Source organism: Leuciscus leuciscus (genome assembly GCF_965113295.1).
Source record: "Leuciscus leuciscus genome assembly, chromosome: 2".
Lineage (NCBI taxonomy): Eukaryota > Metazoa > Chordata > Actinopteri > Cypriniformes > Leuciscidae > Leuciscus > Leuciscus leuciscus.
This window is the reverse complement of record NC_138726.1, coordinates 59,516,343-59,536,306: the sequence shown is the minus strand read 5'-3', so window position 1 is coordinate 59,536,306 and position 19,964 is coordinate 59,516,343. Positions and strand designations below refer to the sequence as shown.

The following is a 19,964-nucleotide window of genomic DNA, read 5'->3' as shown; positions in this document are numbered from 1 at the left end:
ATCGGTTCAAAAAACCGCCCACAAAACCTCTCGCAATACAACTTTAACATCGTAGGATGTCCTGTTACTTTATCCTCTACAGTAAAAGACCTGCGGGTTATACTCGATTGCAACCTGTCTTTCGAAAATCATATTTCATATGTTACAAAAACTGCCTTTTTCCACCTTAGAAACATTGCTAAGCTACATAATATGCTATCAGTTTCTGATGCAGAAAAGTTAGTTCATGCATTCATGCACTGAGACTAGATTACTGTAATGCTTTATTAGCCGGTTGTCCTGCATCCTCGATAAACAAGCTACAGTTAGTCCAAAATGCCGCCACTAGAGTTCTTACTAGATCAAGAAAATATGATCATATAACACCGATTTTATCATCACTGCATTGGTTACCTATAAAGTTCCGTATTAATTACAAGGTATTGCTACTGACTTATAAAGCCCTAAACGGCTTAGCTCCAGTCTATTTGACGGATCTACTATCGCCCTATAATCCATCGCGCTCTTTAAGATCACTAAATTCAAGGCTTTTGGTCATACCTAGGATATCCAGAACCACCAAAGGAGGGAGAGCATTTTCACATTTAGCTCCAAAACTCTGGAATAGACTTCCTGATAGTGTTCGTTGCTCAGACTCGCTCTCCCAGTTTAAAACTAGATTAAAGTCGCATCTCTTCAGCCAGGCATTCATATAATATTTTTAATCTTACAGTTCAAATTACAATCCGGCCTCTAGTTAATAAACGCCAGAGGAGAACTGGCCCCGGACTGAGCCTGGGTTCTCCCAAGGTTTTTTTTTTTTTCTCCATTAGGTCACCTGATGGAGTTTTAGGACACCATTAGGTCACTTGATGGAGTTTTTCGGTTCCTTGCCACTGTTGCCTTTGGCTTGCTCAGTTGGGGATATTCTGTGGATATTTAATTTGATTTTATCAATCAATAAATTCCACTAGAAACAAACCTTGTATTATTTTAATTTAATACTGTGAAGCTGCTTTGATACAATCTGTATTGTGAAAAGCGCTATACAAATATACTTGACTTGACTTTGGTTCTGTGCCTCTGTGATCTCCCGAACATTGTTTGCTTTGAGATCTTGCACCATCCTTACAATGTTCCTCTGCTGCTCCATAAGGATTTCTTGTTTAGATATTATGTCATGGAGAAGTGCTAAAACATTAAACACAGGTATTGAAAGGGTTTAACTTTACCACACCACATCTGCTATGACATGAGCCTTACGCTAACAGTGAATATACCGGTATGATAGAAAAAAAAAAAACAAGAAGAAATCTTACATCTTATTAATCGGTCATCGATTGAGAGGCTTTTTTCTCTGTGGTCTGGGTGTTTCATGATGCCACGGTGATTGTATTGCCTGTTCGGGAGACTGTAAAGTTGCATCCTGAATTAATTTCTTTTTCCAAAGATTCAAACATCTTGTTGGCTCTTTTAATAGCCATTTTTCTCATGTTACCTCGCTCACTGTAAGCCCACATATGTTCATATAATAAGCACGGTAAATGGGGGCTAATTCTAGAACCTCTAACATAAAAGCAAATAAAATCCAACCACAGAAAACAACCAAAAAAGCCTATCTAGTAACGTTACTGCACTATAGATTAAAATCTACGTGTTAGTTTAGATATTTAAAATAGTATCAACTTACCTCATTGATCATGTATTAAAACTCCAAAAGATAAAACCAAGATAGCGTGATTGTCGAAGTTAGAACGACAATTTGAATTTCACCGCGAGCCTGCGTTGGAAAATATGAGTTGCTGAATAACTGCTACGTAACTTCCGGATCCTCTGGTAGGCGGGATGATGTCACGGGGTGCATTCTGGGAAAAGTAGTCCTTTTTTGTAAAGCGGATTTAACACAGTATATGTAAATCAACTACTATTTCCATGATGCATTGCAAACTGCGTCATCGTATCAGCAACAACAGACGCGCATTGACCCGTCTGCCGAGCAAGAAGACTGCTCTAAAAACCAGTTTAACCCTTAACCATGGGTTTTTGTAGTAAAAGTATACTGTACAAATGGTAATCAATTTGGCAAAACTTTTTTACCCACAAGTGATAACCACAAAGTACTCATTCAGTCCCATTCAATTTTTTGTCTTATATGATGCTGCAGACTGATCCATTTGTCTTTGTCTTCAAACTTTTTTTTTTTTCATTCTGCACATTGTCACCTCCTTAACTGCCCATTAAAATAATTTTTCCAACAGAATAATCAAGTCTTCTTTCCTTTAAAAAAAGGAAAGGTCTTCTTGCCTCCTTATGTGTAAAAGTACTATTTGAATAAATATCTATAGGTATTTTTAACTAGGCCTATAATAAACAGATTTTATTTTATTCTTTTTGACAAAATTAACCTTATAATTATGTATAAAATATGAACCAATTAACAACACATCTTACACAGCTATTTTACAGTAGAGCACATTCATGCCAGAGATCTTACTCTTCTACCAAAATCCAACCAGATCTCAGACAAATATTTTCTTATTCTGGTAGACCGAGCTCAAGCCAGGGCTCAGCCAAAAAGATACAATTTGATTTTTGTTTCTTTTGGTTAGCCAGACTCCAGCCAGAGCTTAGCCTAGTACTGTTTGACACAAGAGTGTGAAAAAAACAGTGCCAGAATTAAGCCAGAAGTGCCTAATGTAAGCCAGACTCGGCCCAGACTTTGTTGCTATCTGGGATCAGACTGATTATTGAAAGCAACAGGACCAAAATAATAACAAGAAGTTGAATGCATTTCTTATTTTGGTTTTATTTAAGTAAAAATAATAATAATAATAATAATAATAATAACAAAAAGTCCGATACACACACAAAAAAAAAAAGAAGAAGAAGAAAAGCAAATCAATAAAATTCACACTTGACTTTCAGCAGGTCAAAAAATACACAGTTTGCTTAGCTATCTTAAAATGAGATTGATTGTGCTAACATTAATCATTGTAGAATAATGTTATTCAACTCAATGAGAGTCTGGTCATTATAAAGGCTGATGTTCTTGTGCAGCTCTCTCAGACATGTCTATTATTTCAGGTTAACATGATTCTAATTGCATTTAGGATTTTCTGTAACTGGATAATTTTGTCCCTCAAGTCACTGAACTCGTTGGTAGATTCGCCCTGCGCAACAATTCCTTTAATTTCTCCAGTCAAATTTATAGTGGCAGAGATCTTCGCAGCCAATCCACCAACGTCATATATCCGTATGAAATGTGATAATTCATAGGCGGAGGCAAAATATTTACCTAAATAACTGACCTTGTGATTTGGGTTGTTAATGTCGCTCAGTATTTCCATAATAAGCCGATCAATGCCTTTCATCTCCCTATACATATGGAAGAGTTTATTCTGAAATTGCTTCAGTTCAGCTTCAAAGTCTTCTCTAAATGTTGCCTCCATGCTTGATTTCTTTGATTTCCAGACTGCACCTCCAGCTACACCACCTGCGCCCACTGCCACTCCTGCTGCGCCGAGAGCGGCAGAAGCCCCAAAAGTAAACGGAGATAAAACGAGTCCCACACCCATCATGACACCTCCAACTATTCCTGAGTTTTTCCCATGCTTAGAGCCTGTCTCTGCACGTTTGTAATTTTCTTCATATGTTGTCAGGATATCACACAGTCTGTCCATGCTCTGCTGGATTTCAGGGCAATCATTCTTAACGAGTTCAATCAATTCCTTTTCGAGACATTTAAAAGAATTTCTAGAGAGAAAAAAAAAATATTATATTAGAATTTACAGTATTTTTATACAGTATTATTATCTAGAATTTGTGTATTAATGTTAGCTGGGAAACCAATTTTTTTTAAATGATAATAATTTATGCTACATAAATGTACTCAACTTCAAATCTTATTTTTATTAATACTGCTTCATAATACAATAATAATTTTTTTTAAAACACTCAATTATTCTTTGAATCAAGTGAGTAATGCACAAGAACATTCTCTTACGCCAATCTGGGAAGATCATCGTCATCCATGTTGCGCCGGCGGGGGTTATTTGGAAATGCCATTGTTGCTACGATTAATAAAACACAAGTTCAAACATATTTGTTAGAGCAGATTATCCCATATTATAGATATAAACAAAACAGAATTCCAAGGGTTTTATTCAAACAACAATATTTGTCTTCTTTCTTATTTCACTTTTCTTTCCCAAAATTGTTTACTTAAAGGGGTGGTATAATGCCCTTTCACAAGATGTAAAATAAGTCTCTGATGTCCCCAGAGTGTGTGTGTGAAGTTTTGTTGTCTCTACCAGCCATTTGTTGTAGTCCTTAAAAATGATTTCTTTAAAAGCAAATATCTCCCTTTGCTTTGAACTTTGAGTGTTTGCGTTTGCTCAGACAGCAACATTACACACTAACTAAAGTTAGAAAAGTGAAATCATAATCCCCCCCCCCCAATTAGTTAAAGTCTAATGCAAATTAATAAAAATTGAACATTTTGGCAGATATTTTATTCAGTTATTGCCAAAATTCAAGTGTATCAAGGAAGTAAATCAGTCACACTATAAAAACACTGGTATTGTTGCTGCTTTTGTCTGTCAGCTTCTGCATATGAAACATATACATTCCTATGCATGTCATTTAAATGGTTCAACCTCAACATATCCACATGTAGGCCTAAGCAATGTAATGAAGAATATGTAACCCAGTAGAATACAATTCTTCAGGTATTGGGTTATCTCATTTTATTTGTTTTTGTTTGTTTCTTATTGTTTCTAATTCAGAGCTAAAAATGTGATTGAAATGTACATTTCAAAATAGTGATGTATAAAGGTGGCGGTTCCTTTAAGAACATCGTTCCTATTTCAAGTTTGATTGATGTGTACATGTGGAAAACGTGGCATTAACCATCATGTTAAGTGTTTCTTATTGTATTGGTTTATGTGAGTTAAGTCCCGCCCTCGCTGGTGTTTTGTGTAACTTGAGTGGTTGTTCGGAAGAGACGATATAGTTGAGATTGACAAGTGCGGGAGTTGAGATAGAGATGTGAATGTGAGAGATGCGTTTGCGGTAAGAGAGTGAGTTGATTGACGATTTACAAGTTTAAAAATCTTTAACTGTAATGTAGATCAGAGGTGAAGCACTGACACAGAGATGAATCGCTTGTGTGTGCTTCTTTGAGATTGCCGCGAGTGTTTTACGACGGTTTCCAGTGTTGTTATCTGCCGCAAATACAGACTGTTTAGGTTAAATATCAATGCGCATATCCGCGCATATGAACGCGTAAGCTAAAACAACAGTTGCCAGACTAAAGACGGTTATCGCCGTTGTTTTCCTTTTCAACGAGGGAGACTTTGAGGACCAGATAGCGCCCCAAATACAAAAATAGGGATTTTGCGCTATTTCCTTATCACTTCTCGCGTGTGTTTGATTACGAAACGTAGTTTGCGGACCACAGAAGCTGTCGGCGATAATTCCTCCTCCTGAAAGTCATGCAGTGTGAAACCTCCTGTCGCCGATGCATCGTGCAGTGTGAACACACCAGCAACATGTTACCCCAGATACAGGGTGTCCGCGCGGTAGTAAAAGGTAGTAAAAGTAGTAAAAATAATCTACCAAAATTAAGGCCCTTGAAAGGTAGTAAAAGGTAACAAACGCAATTTGACTTGGTAGTACATTTTTCATCACCACCTCAATATATGAGTTTCCATTTTTTTGCTTAATATTTGTGTCTCCATATATTTTAACTTCATCTAGCATAATTAAAAAATATATATACGGTGCTAACAGGACCTGACGGGCTCGACATTAACGCTTGTCCGGGACAAGAGAATTTTACTTGCCCGACCGGACAAGTAGCCTGATTAAACGTCAATAACAAAAAATGTATAAATAACTAGGGAATCACTAAAATGAGAGAATGATTCTGATTGTATTTATATTTATTGTAAGTTGCGATCGATAGTGGATGTATTACTGACGGTAACAAGGTTGCGCTGTTGAGGCTCGCGCAGCCTCTCGAGGAGAAATCCAAACAAATGTAAACTCAGTTTAAACTCAGTTAACAACATAACGTTACTGCCAGTGCCAAAATTCTAAATGTGTTTTAATATTTTTAACATATGATACAGTTTAGCAACCTCACACGACGAGTGCTGTTTTCTTGAGTAGCCTACCATCACGACTGAAAATGTGACATTGCTTTTGATACAACAGTTCAATAAACAGTTCAAATTAAGTTACTTACATTTTAGACACAATATTGACTGTTTTTGTTCTGTTTCAGCAGCAAAAATAGTTCCAAACGCATCTCACAGCAACACTTAACCGTGTTTCATTACTGAATGATTCAGCGTTTTGAACGAATTGGCTGAGTCAAAGATTCAATGTCCCATTCATAAACATGTCTCATTCTTGAATGAATCAGTTGTTTGAACGAATCGTTTGAATGAATGACTCAATGACTCGCTCATTAAGACGGTCGCCTGACGCCTCCTACTGGCGGTTTACTTTCATGTTTAAAAGTATCATTCTTTCCAACGTTTCTTATTTGTATATTCAAAAATATTTTAAACGATCTCATATTCATAACATTATTTAATGCAGTTGTACATTTTCAGTGTAAATGATTCAATTTGATCAGCCCTTCCTAGGGTAACAACAGCCCTATATTATCTTAATAGGCTATTCCAATTTAATCTATTGATAAAATTTTAAACTAAAGATTAAGCATACATTGAATAAGATTTGGGGGGTGGGGGGTGGCCCTTTAAAGGTGCAGATATGACAATATGCAGATTTAAATATATCAGAGCTGATTTATCACAGATGAGGATATTTCTTCAGAATAAATTATATTTACAGCACACACACACCAAAAACATTCCGGACAAGCAACTTTTTTACTCGGACAAGTGAATGACAGATTTACTTGTCCAGAGGACAAGCACATGAAAAGGCTTAATGTCGAGCCCTGTGAGTCGGAGTTGATAGCAATGACAAAGTGCCAAGGTTATTATTCACCTTATTAGGGCTAAGGGCTATGGTTAGGATAACTCAAGGGCTAGGGTAACTGGCAAAAAACAACAAAACAATAAAGACAACTGAGACTCAACTCGACACTACAAAAAAAACATAATTGACAATGACAATAGGCCTACTTAATGATAACAATTAAACATTAGTGTACCTAATATGTATGATGGGTGTGACAGTGTCACACTTATACCTTATAGTAAGTAGTAAGTGGTGCTTTACATACCCCGCCCACCCCACCACACCCCCAAAAAAAGGGCTGCTGCTTGATGTCGTGATGGTAGTAAAAAATATTGTGGAGGTGGTAAAAAAGGTAGTAAAAGGTAGTAAATTCATCTCTATGATTCCTGCATATACCCTGAGATAGTCACGCAGTGTGAAGAGAACAGTGACCCGACTACTGTGAAAATCGTGCACGTCTGAACTCCGCTTTAAACTCACGCTCTATTAAAGGGAAAGCACACTTTTGATGGACAAAATAAAAATGATTTCCTACAAAAAGAGCACAAAATGCACAGCTTAAGCATGTCTGGTGTGTTTTAACAAGAACTGGATTATGTCAGAAAAGAAAATGAAAAAAGTAAAAATATGTAAAGAAGATTTACCCATTTAACCATTTAAACGTGTTTTTAATTATTCATTTTGGGTGAAAGAAGCCTATGGTGTAATATATATATATATATATATATATAGTGCCTTGCGAAAGTATTCGGCCCCCTTGAACTTTTCGACCTTTTGCCACATTTCAGGCTTCAAACATAAAGATATACAGTAAAACTGTAATTTTTTGTGAAGAATCAACAACAAGTGGGACACAATCATGAAGTGGAACGAAATTTATTGGATATTTCAAACTTTTTTAACAAATAAAAAACTGAAAAATTGGGCGTGCAAAATTATTTAGCCCCTTTACTTTCAGTGCAGCAAACTCTCTCCAGAAGTTCATTGAGGATCTCTGAATGATCCAGTGTTGACCTAAATGACTAATGATGATAAATAGAATCCACCTGTGTGTAATCAAGTCTCCGTGTAAATGCACCTGCTCTGTGATAGTCTCAGAGGTCTGTTTAAAGCACAGAGAGCATCATGAAGAACAAGGAACACACCAGGCAGGTCCGAGATACTGTTGTGGAGAAGTTTAAAGCCGGATTTGGATACAGAAAGATTTCCCAAGCTTTAAACATCCCAAGGAGCACTGTGCAAGTGATAATATTGAAATGGAGTATCAGACCACTGCAAATCTACCAAGACCCGGCCGCCCCTCTAAACTTTCAGCTCATACAAGGAGAAGACTGATCAGAGATGCAGCCAAGAGGCCCATGATCACTCTGGATGAACTGCAGAGATCTACAGCTGAGGTGGGAGACTCTGTCCATAGGACAACAATCAATCGTATACTGCACAAATCTGGCCTTTATGGAAGAGTGGCAAGAAGAAAGCCATTTCTTAAAAGATATCCATAAAAAGTGTCGTTTAAAGTTTGCCACAAGCCACCTGGGAGACATACCAAACATGTGGAAGAAGGTGCTCTGGTCAGATGAAACCAAAATCAAACTTTTTGGCAACAATGCAAAACGTTATGTTTGGCGTAAAAGCAACACAGCTCATCACCCTGAACACACCATCCCCACTGTCAAACATGGTGGTGGCAGCATCATGGTTTGGGCCTGCTTTTCTTCAGCAGGGACAGGGAAGATGGTTAAAATTGATGGGAAGATGGATGGAGCCAAATACAGGACCATTCTGGAAGAAAACCTGATGGAGTCTGCAAAAGACCTGAGACTGGTACGGAGATTTGTCTTCCAACAAGACAATGATCCAAAACATAAAGCAACATCTACAATGGAATGGTTCACAAATAAACATATCCAGGTGTTAGAATGGCCAAGTCAAAGTCCAGACCTGAATCCAATCGAGAATCTGTGGAAAGAACTGAAAACTGCTGTTCACAAACGCTCTCCATCCAACCTCACTGAGCTCGAGCTGTTTTGCAAATTTCAGTCTCTCGATGTGCAAAACTGATAGAGACATACCCCAAGCGACTTACAGCTGTAATCGCAGCAAAAGGTGGCACTACAAAGTATTAACTTAAGGTGGCTAAATAATTTTGCACGCCCAATTTTTCAGTTTTTTATTTGTTAAAGTTTGAAATATCCAATAAATTTCGTTCCACTTCATGATTGTGTCCCACTTGTTGTTGATTCTTCACAAAAAATTAAAGTTTTATATCTTTATGTTTGAAGCCTGAAATGTGGCAAAAGGTCGAAAAGTTCAAGGGGGCCGAATACTTTCGCAAGGCACTGTATATTGTAATGGAATTTTTTTTATTTTCAGTAGGCATTACAGAGGAATGTCATATGGTTTTATCATTTGCAGTCTGATATGAGAAGGAGGAACTTCTCTGAAATGTATGTATGTTTATACACCTGAAGTGAAGGAGCGAGACACTGGGAACGGCTGGGCAGAGGTCAGAGGTCAGAGGTCATCTAGTTTGGGGGCGATAAATCGAAGCTAGCAGTAATGGGTCCTTGGTCTGTGGAAAACTACTAGGAAGAGCAACTGAAGACCTTGAAATGGGTATAAAATGTGCACAGCCCTCCCTATCTGGGTCTCACTCACTTCACAGGGTAACTTCTGTGTGGTGACGGGGAACTTCTTGCAAGTATAAATACTTTTATAAAAGACCATTTGACTCGGAGTGTCTCTTACGCAGTGATGATGTTTAAGGAGAATATTTTGCCACAACAATATATATATAAAAACTAAAGTAGCCAGAAAATATGATATATAAACTTTCTTTTAGTTATTATGTAATACACAGACAGGTAGCCTTTATATGCTCTAGCACTACACAAATCAAACCCATACTTTTTTTTCATCCACAGAGTTTGCTGTCTTGTAAATATGAAATGGCATGATCTGAGCAGTTTTCTTGGTTGTGTTTGTTGTTCACTATTTACATGTGAATGTTACACCACTCCATGTTAACAAACTTCCAAGACTATCAAGTTTATAAAAACAAATATAGTTATCTTTGAAAAAAAAAAAAAAAAAAGGTCACATTGCTGCTGTGACGCTGTACAAACGCTAGTTGTGAAACGGCCGAAATTCGCGCATGCGCAACAGAACGCTCTTGCCGTTGTTGTATCAGACAGCAGCTGTTTAAAGTTCCTATTTGCAGTCACATACACGCGCATGGCGCACTGATGAAACGCGCAAATTAGATTTTTTTAAATATTTGTTTTTATGGTTTTCATTTGATAGTTAAAAGATTAAAACATGTTTCCAACATGAGGTCTCGTGTCAGTCTTTGTACATCAGTGCAAAACTAATGTATACGCAGATTAAGGCAACTGTTCATCACCCTGCACTGATTAATAATTAAGAGACTGGATACATTTACATGCACAACTTTTGTTTCAGTCGGACTGAACTCATTCCGATTGATGAATCAATGTATTGTAGTTTACATGAACGCTAAACATCGTGATATGATACCTGATCAGGTTGATGTGCGCGTTTATAAGTCAAAAGATTCAAATCTGAATAGATTTTTTTGACTTGCACACACAGCACAAATATATAAAGTTTCCGGCTGTTGTCACTTAATAACCATTCTCCTTGGTTCTTTATTTGTTTTAAACAGCAGACTTAATCCAATTCTAGTCATAATTTGGAGACTGAACCGTTGTGCCGTGCTGTTTGTATTTTATCACGCAGTAAAAATGGCCAAGTCGTCTGTGGATGAGAATCTGAAACAAGTACTGGTGAGCCGTTGTCCTGATTCACTTCACAGATGACTGAAGGAGAATTATAGAATGACAGGACACTCATTTATATGACACTTTATTCATCGGTAGAATAGCTCGTTTAGCGCGTCATACGTCGTAGCCTACTTTCAGTTTCGGTTTTCAATCGAAGTGTTTACTTGTCTCTCTCGATAAACCACCCCTTTCAATCCGATCGAAATTATTTGTAATAGAGCTGACACTTTGAGGTTGTAATGGGTGATGTTATAGCCATACTTGTTTTTATGAAATATCTGCAGTGACTGCATGATCATATCATCTTATTTTTTACCGCCATGCGAGCCACAAATTAAAGCTTGGGAGCCGCATGAGGCGCGCAATGAGTAACAATTCCATGTTGTTGCAAAAAAAATAAAAATAATTAAAGGTGCGACCAAATCATGTGCTGGTGCGACCAAATGAGAAAGTTGTTAGCACAGTGCAACCAGTGTGAAAGTTAGTCTAGAACCCTGTGTTTATGAGGGATTGAATGCGGAAATATGTCCACCCATTTTTATGACAAACCCTAAAGTCAAATTTACGCTTGGTTCTTCATGGGGATTTGATATGACTACTTTGACAAACAATATTAATAATTAGTTTTGTGATAAAAAATCGAATTACAACAGATTATTATTATTATTATTATTTTTTATTTTTTTTTGCCCCAATATGTAATTTAGTTTCGGTTTCATTTCGGGCCACTCGTTTTAATGTCGGTGCGTAACACTTGCAACTTTCAATCCAACGTATTGCAAACTGTACAATAATGTCAAACACACATTCATTCACACTATTCCACTAGCCTTACCTCGATTCAGTTCTGACCGAAGCGTGTGCGTGAGTGTGTGTGTGTGTGTGTCCGGAGAAAAGGAGAAGATAATGTGTAAATCTTAAGATAAGATCAGAAAATGAGGTTAAAACAAAAAACAGCAAATGATATCTTCTCTTCCTGCTCTCGTCTCTTTACGTTCCGCCAAAACAGGATGAACAGATTAAGCCGTATAACCGAACATAAATAAAGTTTCAGAATGTATAAATATTGACTTCGTATTTTTATATTTGACCAAATTATTGATTGGGCTACATACTCGCATACATTTTTTTCAAACTGTTATGCGTGCGTGGTTAAGTAACTTAAAGGTCCCGTTTTATGCCCCTTTTCACAAGATGTAAAATAAGTCTCTGATGTCCCCAGAGTGTGTATGTGAAGTTTGAGCTCAAAATACCCAACAGATCATTTTTTACAGCATGTTTAAATTGACATTTTTTGGGGCTCAGAAAAACGAGCTGTTTCAGTGTGTGCCCTTTAAATGCAAATGAGCTGCTGCTGGACGACACAGGGGGCGGAGCTTCATGAGCTCGCGCTCAGTCTGTCAGGAAAAATTCATCTCACGGAATGATGATAATATCAGAAACTCTCAGTAACGGCGTTCATTTCGAGTCGGACAATAATGCCTACAGAGTCAGAGTGCTGTATAGAGATGAAACAGGTATGGTTTAGTAGTTTAATTACGGTTATTATAACGTATTTGTCATCTGCTTGTAGGCTATGTATCCATTATTTATTAATAGCCTACAAGTCTGCTGTCTGAATGATGATCAAACATGTACTGATGAGTTTAATAAAGTTTATTGTACATCACACAAAAGATGAAGCATCAGTTTTACTTCAGAAAATCACCGTAAGAGCTGAGTAAACACAGTAGCCTAAGTTATAAGAAGTGCGCAAGTAGCCAGTAGAGTTGAGGGAGCATTCCTGTGGGCGGAGGTTAGTCAAGAAACGGTTCTAGTGACATCATTAAAGAAGGAAGTAGAGGGATGTAGTCCAATCGAGCCGTTTTTTGTAGTCAACTTCTGTTAAATAAAATATCTCGCTTGGCATTGAACTTTGAGCTTTATAATTTTACAGATATTATTTATGCTCTAACAGCAACATTACACACTAACTAAAGTTTGAAACATGGGATCGCGCAGAACGGGACCTTTAATATAAGGAAACCCACTGTGTTATGGGGAACATAATTATACTGTTCAATACAAGACAAGATTGAATAGCTGTACATGTTTGAATATGTTTTTAAGACAAACAGATATCTGTATATGCCTACATACAGAGATGACAATGTAAAATGGCAGAAACGGCTAAAGACCTTTTGTTTTATATGACGTCAGCAGCTATTTAAAGGTAGGATATTTTTTCAGCATGAATTTTTGACGATATATTATCAGATCCCTTCAAAAAAAAAAAACAGATTGTGACCCAGATAGCAAAATTGATGTGGCCCAGATCCGGCCCACACTTGACACTTTTATCTGGCCCACATATCGCATGGAATGATGGCACTTGGGCGGTCCGCTCCTGTTTGCCAGATCTGGGCCACAAGCAAGCCTTAGCAGTGTCCCACCACGTAAAAACTAGAACTGACCCTAATGTGGGCCACAGCTGATTTTTATTCTAACCCTCATCTTTCCTACATTCCTCATGTGGCCGACATGCTGTTTGCCAGATTTGGTCCTCCAGCAGGCCATTGCACAAGTCATGTCATGGGGGGTTATTTAATGATTCAAACATAGTTCAATTCTGCAGTAAAGCAGCTCTAAAAGAAAATAGTGTCATTGTTCATCTGAGCAGTTCAGTGTGCAGTGATGTCATCGTCCAGCTCAGTTCAGTTCTTACCCGATAGTGACAGTGCACTAGGGGTGGGCGATATAACCAAAATCTTAATCACGATGAGTAATTTTATTTCACGATAATTGTATATATATCATGATATAGTCAATTTTGCTTTAATTGAGGTTTATATTAAAAATATATATATACCATAGACATTTCATAATTCTTGTCACCAAGTCAATATCACAAAATAAAAAAAACTTAAGCTTACTGAAGACAAAAATTAGAATATTGTGAAAAAGTTAATTTATTTCAGTAATTCAACGTAAAAGGTGAAACTAATAAATTATATACTCATTACATGCACAGTGAGATATTTCAAGCCTTTATAATTTTGATGATTATAAACAGCATATAAGGCTTATATTAGGCTTTCCTGTAGCTCCAACAGTAGAGCGCTGGCACTTGCAACGCCAAGGTCATGGGTTTGATTCCCAGGAAAGCAAGAACTGATAAGAATGTAAAAAAAAAAACAATGTGTACCTTGAAATGCAATGTAAGTCGCTTTGGATAAAAGCGTCTGCTAAATGTAAAGGTAATGATTATGGCTTACAGCTTATGAAAACCCCAAATTCAAAATTTGAATATTATGAAAAGGTTTTCATAAGCTGTAAGCCATAATCATCAAAATTATAACAAATAATATTATATTATAAACTCAAAGGCTTGAAATATCCCACTTTGCATGTAATGAGTCTATATAATATATTAGTTTCACCTTTTAAGTTGAATTACTGAAATAAATGAACTTTTGCACGATATTCGAATTTTTCGAGTTTCACCTGTAAGAGTCAGTGATAAAATAAAAATAAATAAACTAATTACAAGCAATAGGACAAAAAAAAAAAATACAATAGAACAAAGACACAACTAAAATAGGCCTACCTGAAATGCTACATAAATTGTATAAAGCAATCAAATGTATAAAAAAAAAAACAAGGCAAGGAACTCAAAATCCATCAGGTGACAGAAATGGAGAATAAAAAACCTTTGGGAGAAACCAGGCTCAGTCAGGGACCAGTTCTCCTCTGGCCAACGAACGAACGTGATTTGATTATGAGTCAGGCTGCATCACAAGTCAGATTGTGGATTGGTGTAATTCAGAATATTTTATCTGGTTCCATCAACTTGAAGATCAGGATAAAACACGCCGGCTTGGAGTTGAAGCTGGCCGTAGAGGTATGTGAAGAGGACTTGTCTGGTTCTCGTGGTCTATGCTGTGGATCTGTGCCTATGGCGGTTAACAAGGTCCTCACAGGGGATCCGTCTCTGGGGCTTGTCTAATTGACATGGTCTCAAGCTGACATTTAGTGCTGCGTTGTGGTCATGCCTAGGTGCCGGCTGACTATGGTAACCTCAGGATGAAACAGACAGATTGTTAGCAAAGAAATAAACCATTACTGTACCTTATCTGGGCATGATCAGTAATAACTGTCATGTTCAGAATTATTGGGTGAGTCGCATAAAGCCAGTAGTCCTTCCATATTCTCCCTCAGAGCATTAATGAGGTCTGGTACATCTTCACTACAGACGAGCCGATCCTCTGCCATGAGTCCTGCAGCCTTCAGCACATGTTTGATCATATTAATCACAGGTTTCCAGAGGATGAAGCTTCGGGTTTGTCTCTCCAGTACAGAGACTCTTCCTCTAAGGACGCTCAGTAGGTGTGTGGCTCTCCTGACCTTCTCCTGAACATCACCTGAGATCTCCAGCCGCTGCTTCACCTCTTTAATGTCCTTCTGAATGTTAGACAGCACATTATTGGTCTTATAAATGTCATTCTGAATATTAGAGATCCTGGATTGATAATCAGACACCTTCCTGCTGTTCTCCTTCACTTGGGAGTTGGTTCGTTTGAGTTCTTCTTCAGCTTCCCTGATAGCGTTTAAAGCCTTGTCGATTACACGAACTCCTTCATACATCATTATCGGACCTAGAGGACAGCAAGAAATCCTATCAGCCACACACTGTACTCTTTAATATGATGAAAGTAGGATTTCTTCTTACCAGCAATCCATCCAGCAAATGGTATCACGAGAACAGCGACTCCTGCTCCTGTTACCAGTGCACCCGTGCTCATCCTCTCTTTCTCTCTATTTAATTCATATTTTGTTAATTCTACTTTTTTTTCAGCTGTCTCCAAAGCCGCTCTGGAATAATTCAGGGATTCTTCCATAGAGGTCTTCTCGATGCGCAACTTATCCATGTTCATGCATTTTTCTTTGTGCTGCTGCTCAACCTTTTCTTTTTCTTTGATAAGTTGCTCCATGTGTTCATCCAAATGTTTCAGTTTTTGTACTATCATCATCTCTGATAGTTTCAGGCTCTGCTCAGCGTGTTCAATGTGTTCCCTGATTTCTTTGTAATTGGAGCACATGTCAGTATTGGGATCTACATCTGCATCCATAAGGCACTTGCTGATCTTCCGGATGGAGGCAATGCCCTCATTCAGAGGCCCAGCGACCGCCTCCATATCCATAACCCTGAGAGTATGAAGGTGTGGCGAGGGGGAAAGATGCTGACAATATGAATGGCATTTACCATGTACATACACTAGAGCTGCACGATTAATTGCAATTAAACCGAAATGGTGATTTGGCTTAGTGTGATTATGAAATCACAAAGGCTGTGATATTTTTTCAATTTAAATGAAATAAATATACACACAGTGTGTTAGTGAAGAGCAGCTCTGAGATCAGGAGTAAACGCTCCATCTCTGAAAGCACTGCGAGTTTGAGTCGCTTATATCGTACATTTGAAAAAGCAACACGCGTCAAACATCTTTCCAAACACGAGAAGCATTTATGAAGCTCTTGTCCAACAAAAGACAACATTTAGTAACATGTTTTCTCTCCAAACTCACTTCATAACGTCAGTTGAGTGTTTGAAATAACTTCCTTCTGTGAGATAATGTGAGATAATGTGAGATAATGTGGCTTCTTATCATACAATGAGGCACACAACATATTTCATAGTATTCTATAAGTGATAAAGGCTATGTCGATTAGCAATGCATTATATATTTTTTCAATTCAATTCAATTCTAAGAACTGAGAACTGAGATAAACCATATATTGTTGTAGTCGTGTGTTTATTAGTCGTGTTTAATGAATCTAAGCGTCTCTATCTTCTTGTATTCAGCTACAGTGATAGTATGATGCCCATAGGGCTTTCCTCTTATATTACTTCTGCAAGGTATAAACAAATGAAAACACTTCTGAGGTGTAAGTGGAGTTTCTGCGCGAGGGCGCCCTCTGGCTTCCAGTATGAATGAAACAGAAGTGTGTTTAGCTCACGGTAATGTTCACTCCATCCTATTTTGTGTAAAAGTAGGAAAAATGATCATTCTCTCTAAAGAAATTTGAGGTAAACATGATAATCCATATGTTTCTTTAGTGTACAGAAGTATACAAGAGGGTTTTTTCACAATATATGCATAAGAGGCTCATATTTCATATTAAAGACTCTGTTTTTGATTTTGCATTCCTTCTGACAAAAATTTAATAAATCATCATAATTTCAATATCAATTTTATCATAAAAATAGAATATTTTATAATAAACACATAATACCTTTCTAGTGATTAATAGTCATGTTAACAGGAAACCCTGCAGTTTTTCATTAAATATGAAATTATTATTATTATCTAATTATTATATTGTCATATTTATTCTTAAATATTTATTAATAATGAGAATGTTATTACAATAGCAATGTTTCTTATTTTGTTTAATATTTTTATTTAGCAATAAATAATAATAATAAATTCAAGCACAACATTTTGGTGAAATTGTGCAGTCCCCGAACAAGCACAACACACTTGTTGTTCTTTATAATTTAGTTTTGTTTATTTGTTTTAAAAATCACATTAAAAATCGTAATTTTAACCAGACAAATCACAATTAGATTTTCGTGCAGCCCTATATGTTTTAATTTACAAGACAATATCAATAACAATATCATACTTTGTGAATGGAGGCAAACACACTCACCTGGATAAGTGGAACGGTCTCATTTCATCTGTCATAGAGAAACACAATAGAACATAATTACTGATATTGTGGGCCATTCATCAGCAATGATTACTTTCATTAAAACAAAGTGTTGGAGTTAGTGTAAATATTACTCTTTTAATTGAACTTAAATTCACAATAACTCAAAGAATAAAAATGTCTTAGCTGTGGTAACATTAGTGAAAAGCCAATTAAGTAATATCACAATATAATAGCCCATAATGATGATATTCAGTATACAGCATTACACACTTTAACACACGCAGTTCAATGAACAATCAGTGCTGATATTTAAGTATTTTACATGTCAGACAAGATTAGTTTAATAAATAATATATTATTATTATTTTACCTATGTCCTCAGATTGTGATGTGTTGCTTTATGTGGACACAAACGTGTGTGGCTTAAAGGGATACTCCACTTTAAAATGAAAATTCTGTCCTCATATACTCACCCTCATGTTGTTTCAATCCTTTATTAATTTATTTCTTCTGCTGAACAGAAAGGAAGATATTTAGAAGAATATCAGTAACCAGACAGTTTCTGGTACCATTGACTTCCATAGTAGGAAAAAATATATACTATGTAAGTCAATGAGACCAGAAACTGTCTGGTTATAGCCTAGAAATCTAGACGCACCCTAGCGGCAGCAAAATGTATTTTGCAGCCAGGGCAGTCTAGCAACTCTCCATAGACTTTCAAGCTGCAAAAACCTAAATTGGGTCAGGCCAATCACGTCGCTTATAGAGTAGGCGGGGCGGGCTTAACATATGACGACAGAGTTGCGACGGTTCCCCCTGCCACTTGAAAACAAAGAATGACGGCTGCTGGAGAACAGTCTTTCGAATCGGCTTTGTCCGCGACTCTGGAGGACTTGGAGTTACGTTTTTCTTTGAGAAAAGAGCAAAGAACGGCACTTAAGTCATTCTTAAAAAAAGGAAGATGTGTTCGTCGTTTTTCCGACCAGATATGGCAAAAGTTGAATCTATCAACTAGCTCCGCTGTTGGGAAAACGCTCTGGTTGGTTGAAGCGCTGTCCTATTGTGTGCTGAGGGAATTTGAAAGACAGCCGTTTATCCCGCCCCTCTATGGAGAGTTGCCAGACCCAACATCTTGATGTAGGTCTGGCTTGCCAGGCTAGTCTGGTTACTGATATTCTTCTAAATATCTTCCTTTCTGTTCAGCAGAAGAAATAAATTCATAAAGGATTGAAACAACATGAGGGTGAGTATATGATGACAGAATTTTCATTTTAAAGTGGAGTATCCCTTTAAAAGTGCATAATGTAGGCCTATTGATGACTTACGGTTCAGTGAAGGAAGCTTTTCAACACTGCGATCATCACTGTCGTCAGGGTGAAGCTGATGGATCTCTAGGAAAGAGTTTTACCGCCTTGTATTAAGATATTCATCACATGTGCATTAATAATAGATATTGCACGAGCACCTTTAATCTGCAGCGGTTCATTCACAAAGTATTCAATTAATTATTTGATTTTGAGGACAAAACGAAAGTGTGTTTTATCAGTCAATATTCCCCACTTACAAGAAATCTTTGCTAAACTACTTTGAGAGCTTAATAAAAGCACAGATGCCTCCGATGGAAAATGTTCAACATCACAAGCATTTTAATATTTTAAGGGGAAAAAAAACTAATCTTACCAGAAAAAAATCGCCACATAGTTCACTCTAAGACCAGTTCGTTATCAGCTCTGTGTCTTTCTTTAAAAAATGTAGACGAAACCTGAAAAAGCGATTCTTCACCGCGCTGATCCGTTATAGAGAAAGTGAAACCATGTTACGGGACGCGATGAGGTACAAAAATCTCAAAACGAAACGCGGTTTCTGCGTCAACATTCAGTTTCACTCCAGCGATCCTCATTCAACAATGAACAACGACAAGGCAACACCGAAAGAAAAAATGATTACAATTAATATGACAACGCTCGAAAAACGGGAAATCCCCTGCGTTGCGATGAGTTTCATCTTATACTACACACTGGCATTCTGACACAGCGAGCTTCACTGCCAAACTTATCTGTGTTTCAGCTGTGCCTCATCCAACACTTTTAGCAGTCATCATTCTCAGTATGATTAAATGCTAAACAGTTAAAGAAACAGTTTGAGATTATTATTTATTTATTTATTTATTTTTTACAGAAGGAAAACAAAAGACTTAAAACATATTTTAAAGACTTGAAACATATTTTAAATAAAGATAATTGTTGTACCAAGTTCAAGATTAAGTTTGAGAATGATTCTTACTAAACTGTACTCTCTGCAAGCTTTTTTTTAAGGTAATTAAAATAAAGACTTTTTCTTTTTCATAATTCACAATTTGTACATACAGATCCGATCAGAATTATCAAACACAGCAACACACAAATAAAATAAAATAAAGATATGTGTGTAATGTGGTGATCTGAAGTCGGCTCAACATCATGAACAGTTCCTCTGTCAGAGCGAGTGTCT

At 37.0% G+C, this 19,964-nt stretch overlaps 1 protein-coding gene and 1 long non-coding RNA gene across 4 annotated transcripts; one reads left to right on the top strand and one right to left on the bottom strand.

The window, feature by feature from the left end:
• Positions 1–2,765: 2,765 nt before the first annotated feature.
• On the bottom strand, positions 2,766–19,432 carry LOC309492469 (uncharacterized protein). 3 transcript variants are annotated; one of them, XM_082161473.1, is made up of 7 exons: positions 19,155–19,432; positions 18,800–18,865; positions 17,445–17,499; positions 15,487–15,962; positions 11,614–15,412; positions 3,983–4,049; positions 2,766–3,732 (listed from the first exon to the last, which is right to left on the bottom strand). In XM_082161473.1, the coding sequence occupies exons 4-5, from the start codon at positions 15,956–15,958 to the stop codon at positions 14,901–14,903; spliced, it is 984 nt and encodes a 327-aa protein (XP_082017599.1). In that variant the 5' UTR covers positions 15,959–15,962; positions 17,445–17,499; positions 18,800–18,865; positions 19,155–19,432; the 3' UTR covers positions 2,766–3,732; positions 3,983–4,049; positions 11,614–14,900. The 3 variants fall into 3 exon arrangements, with proteins under 3 accessions (XP_082017599.1, XP_082017597.1, XP_082017598.1); XM_082161471.1 differs by having other exon boundaries at positions 17,472–17,499; XM_082161472.1 differs by lacking the exon at positions 19,155–19,432 and adding an exon at positions 17,845–18,669 and having other exon boundaries at positions 17,472–17,499; positions 18,800–18,866.
• Positions 17,510–18,866, top strand: LOC309492568. Its single transcript, XR_014203593.1, has 2 exons — positions 17,510–17,890; positions 18,757–18,866. It is a non-coding gene; the product is annotated as an uncharacterized lncRNA (long non-coding RNA).
• Positions 19,433–19,964: the final 532 nt, after the last annotated feature.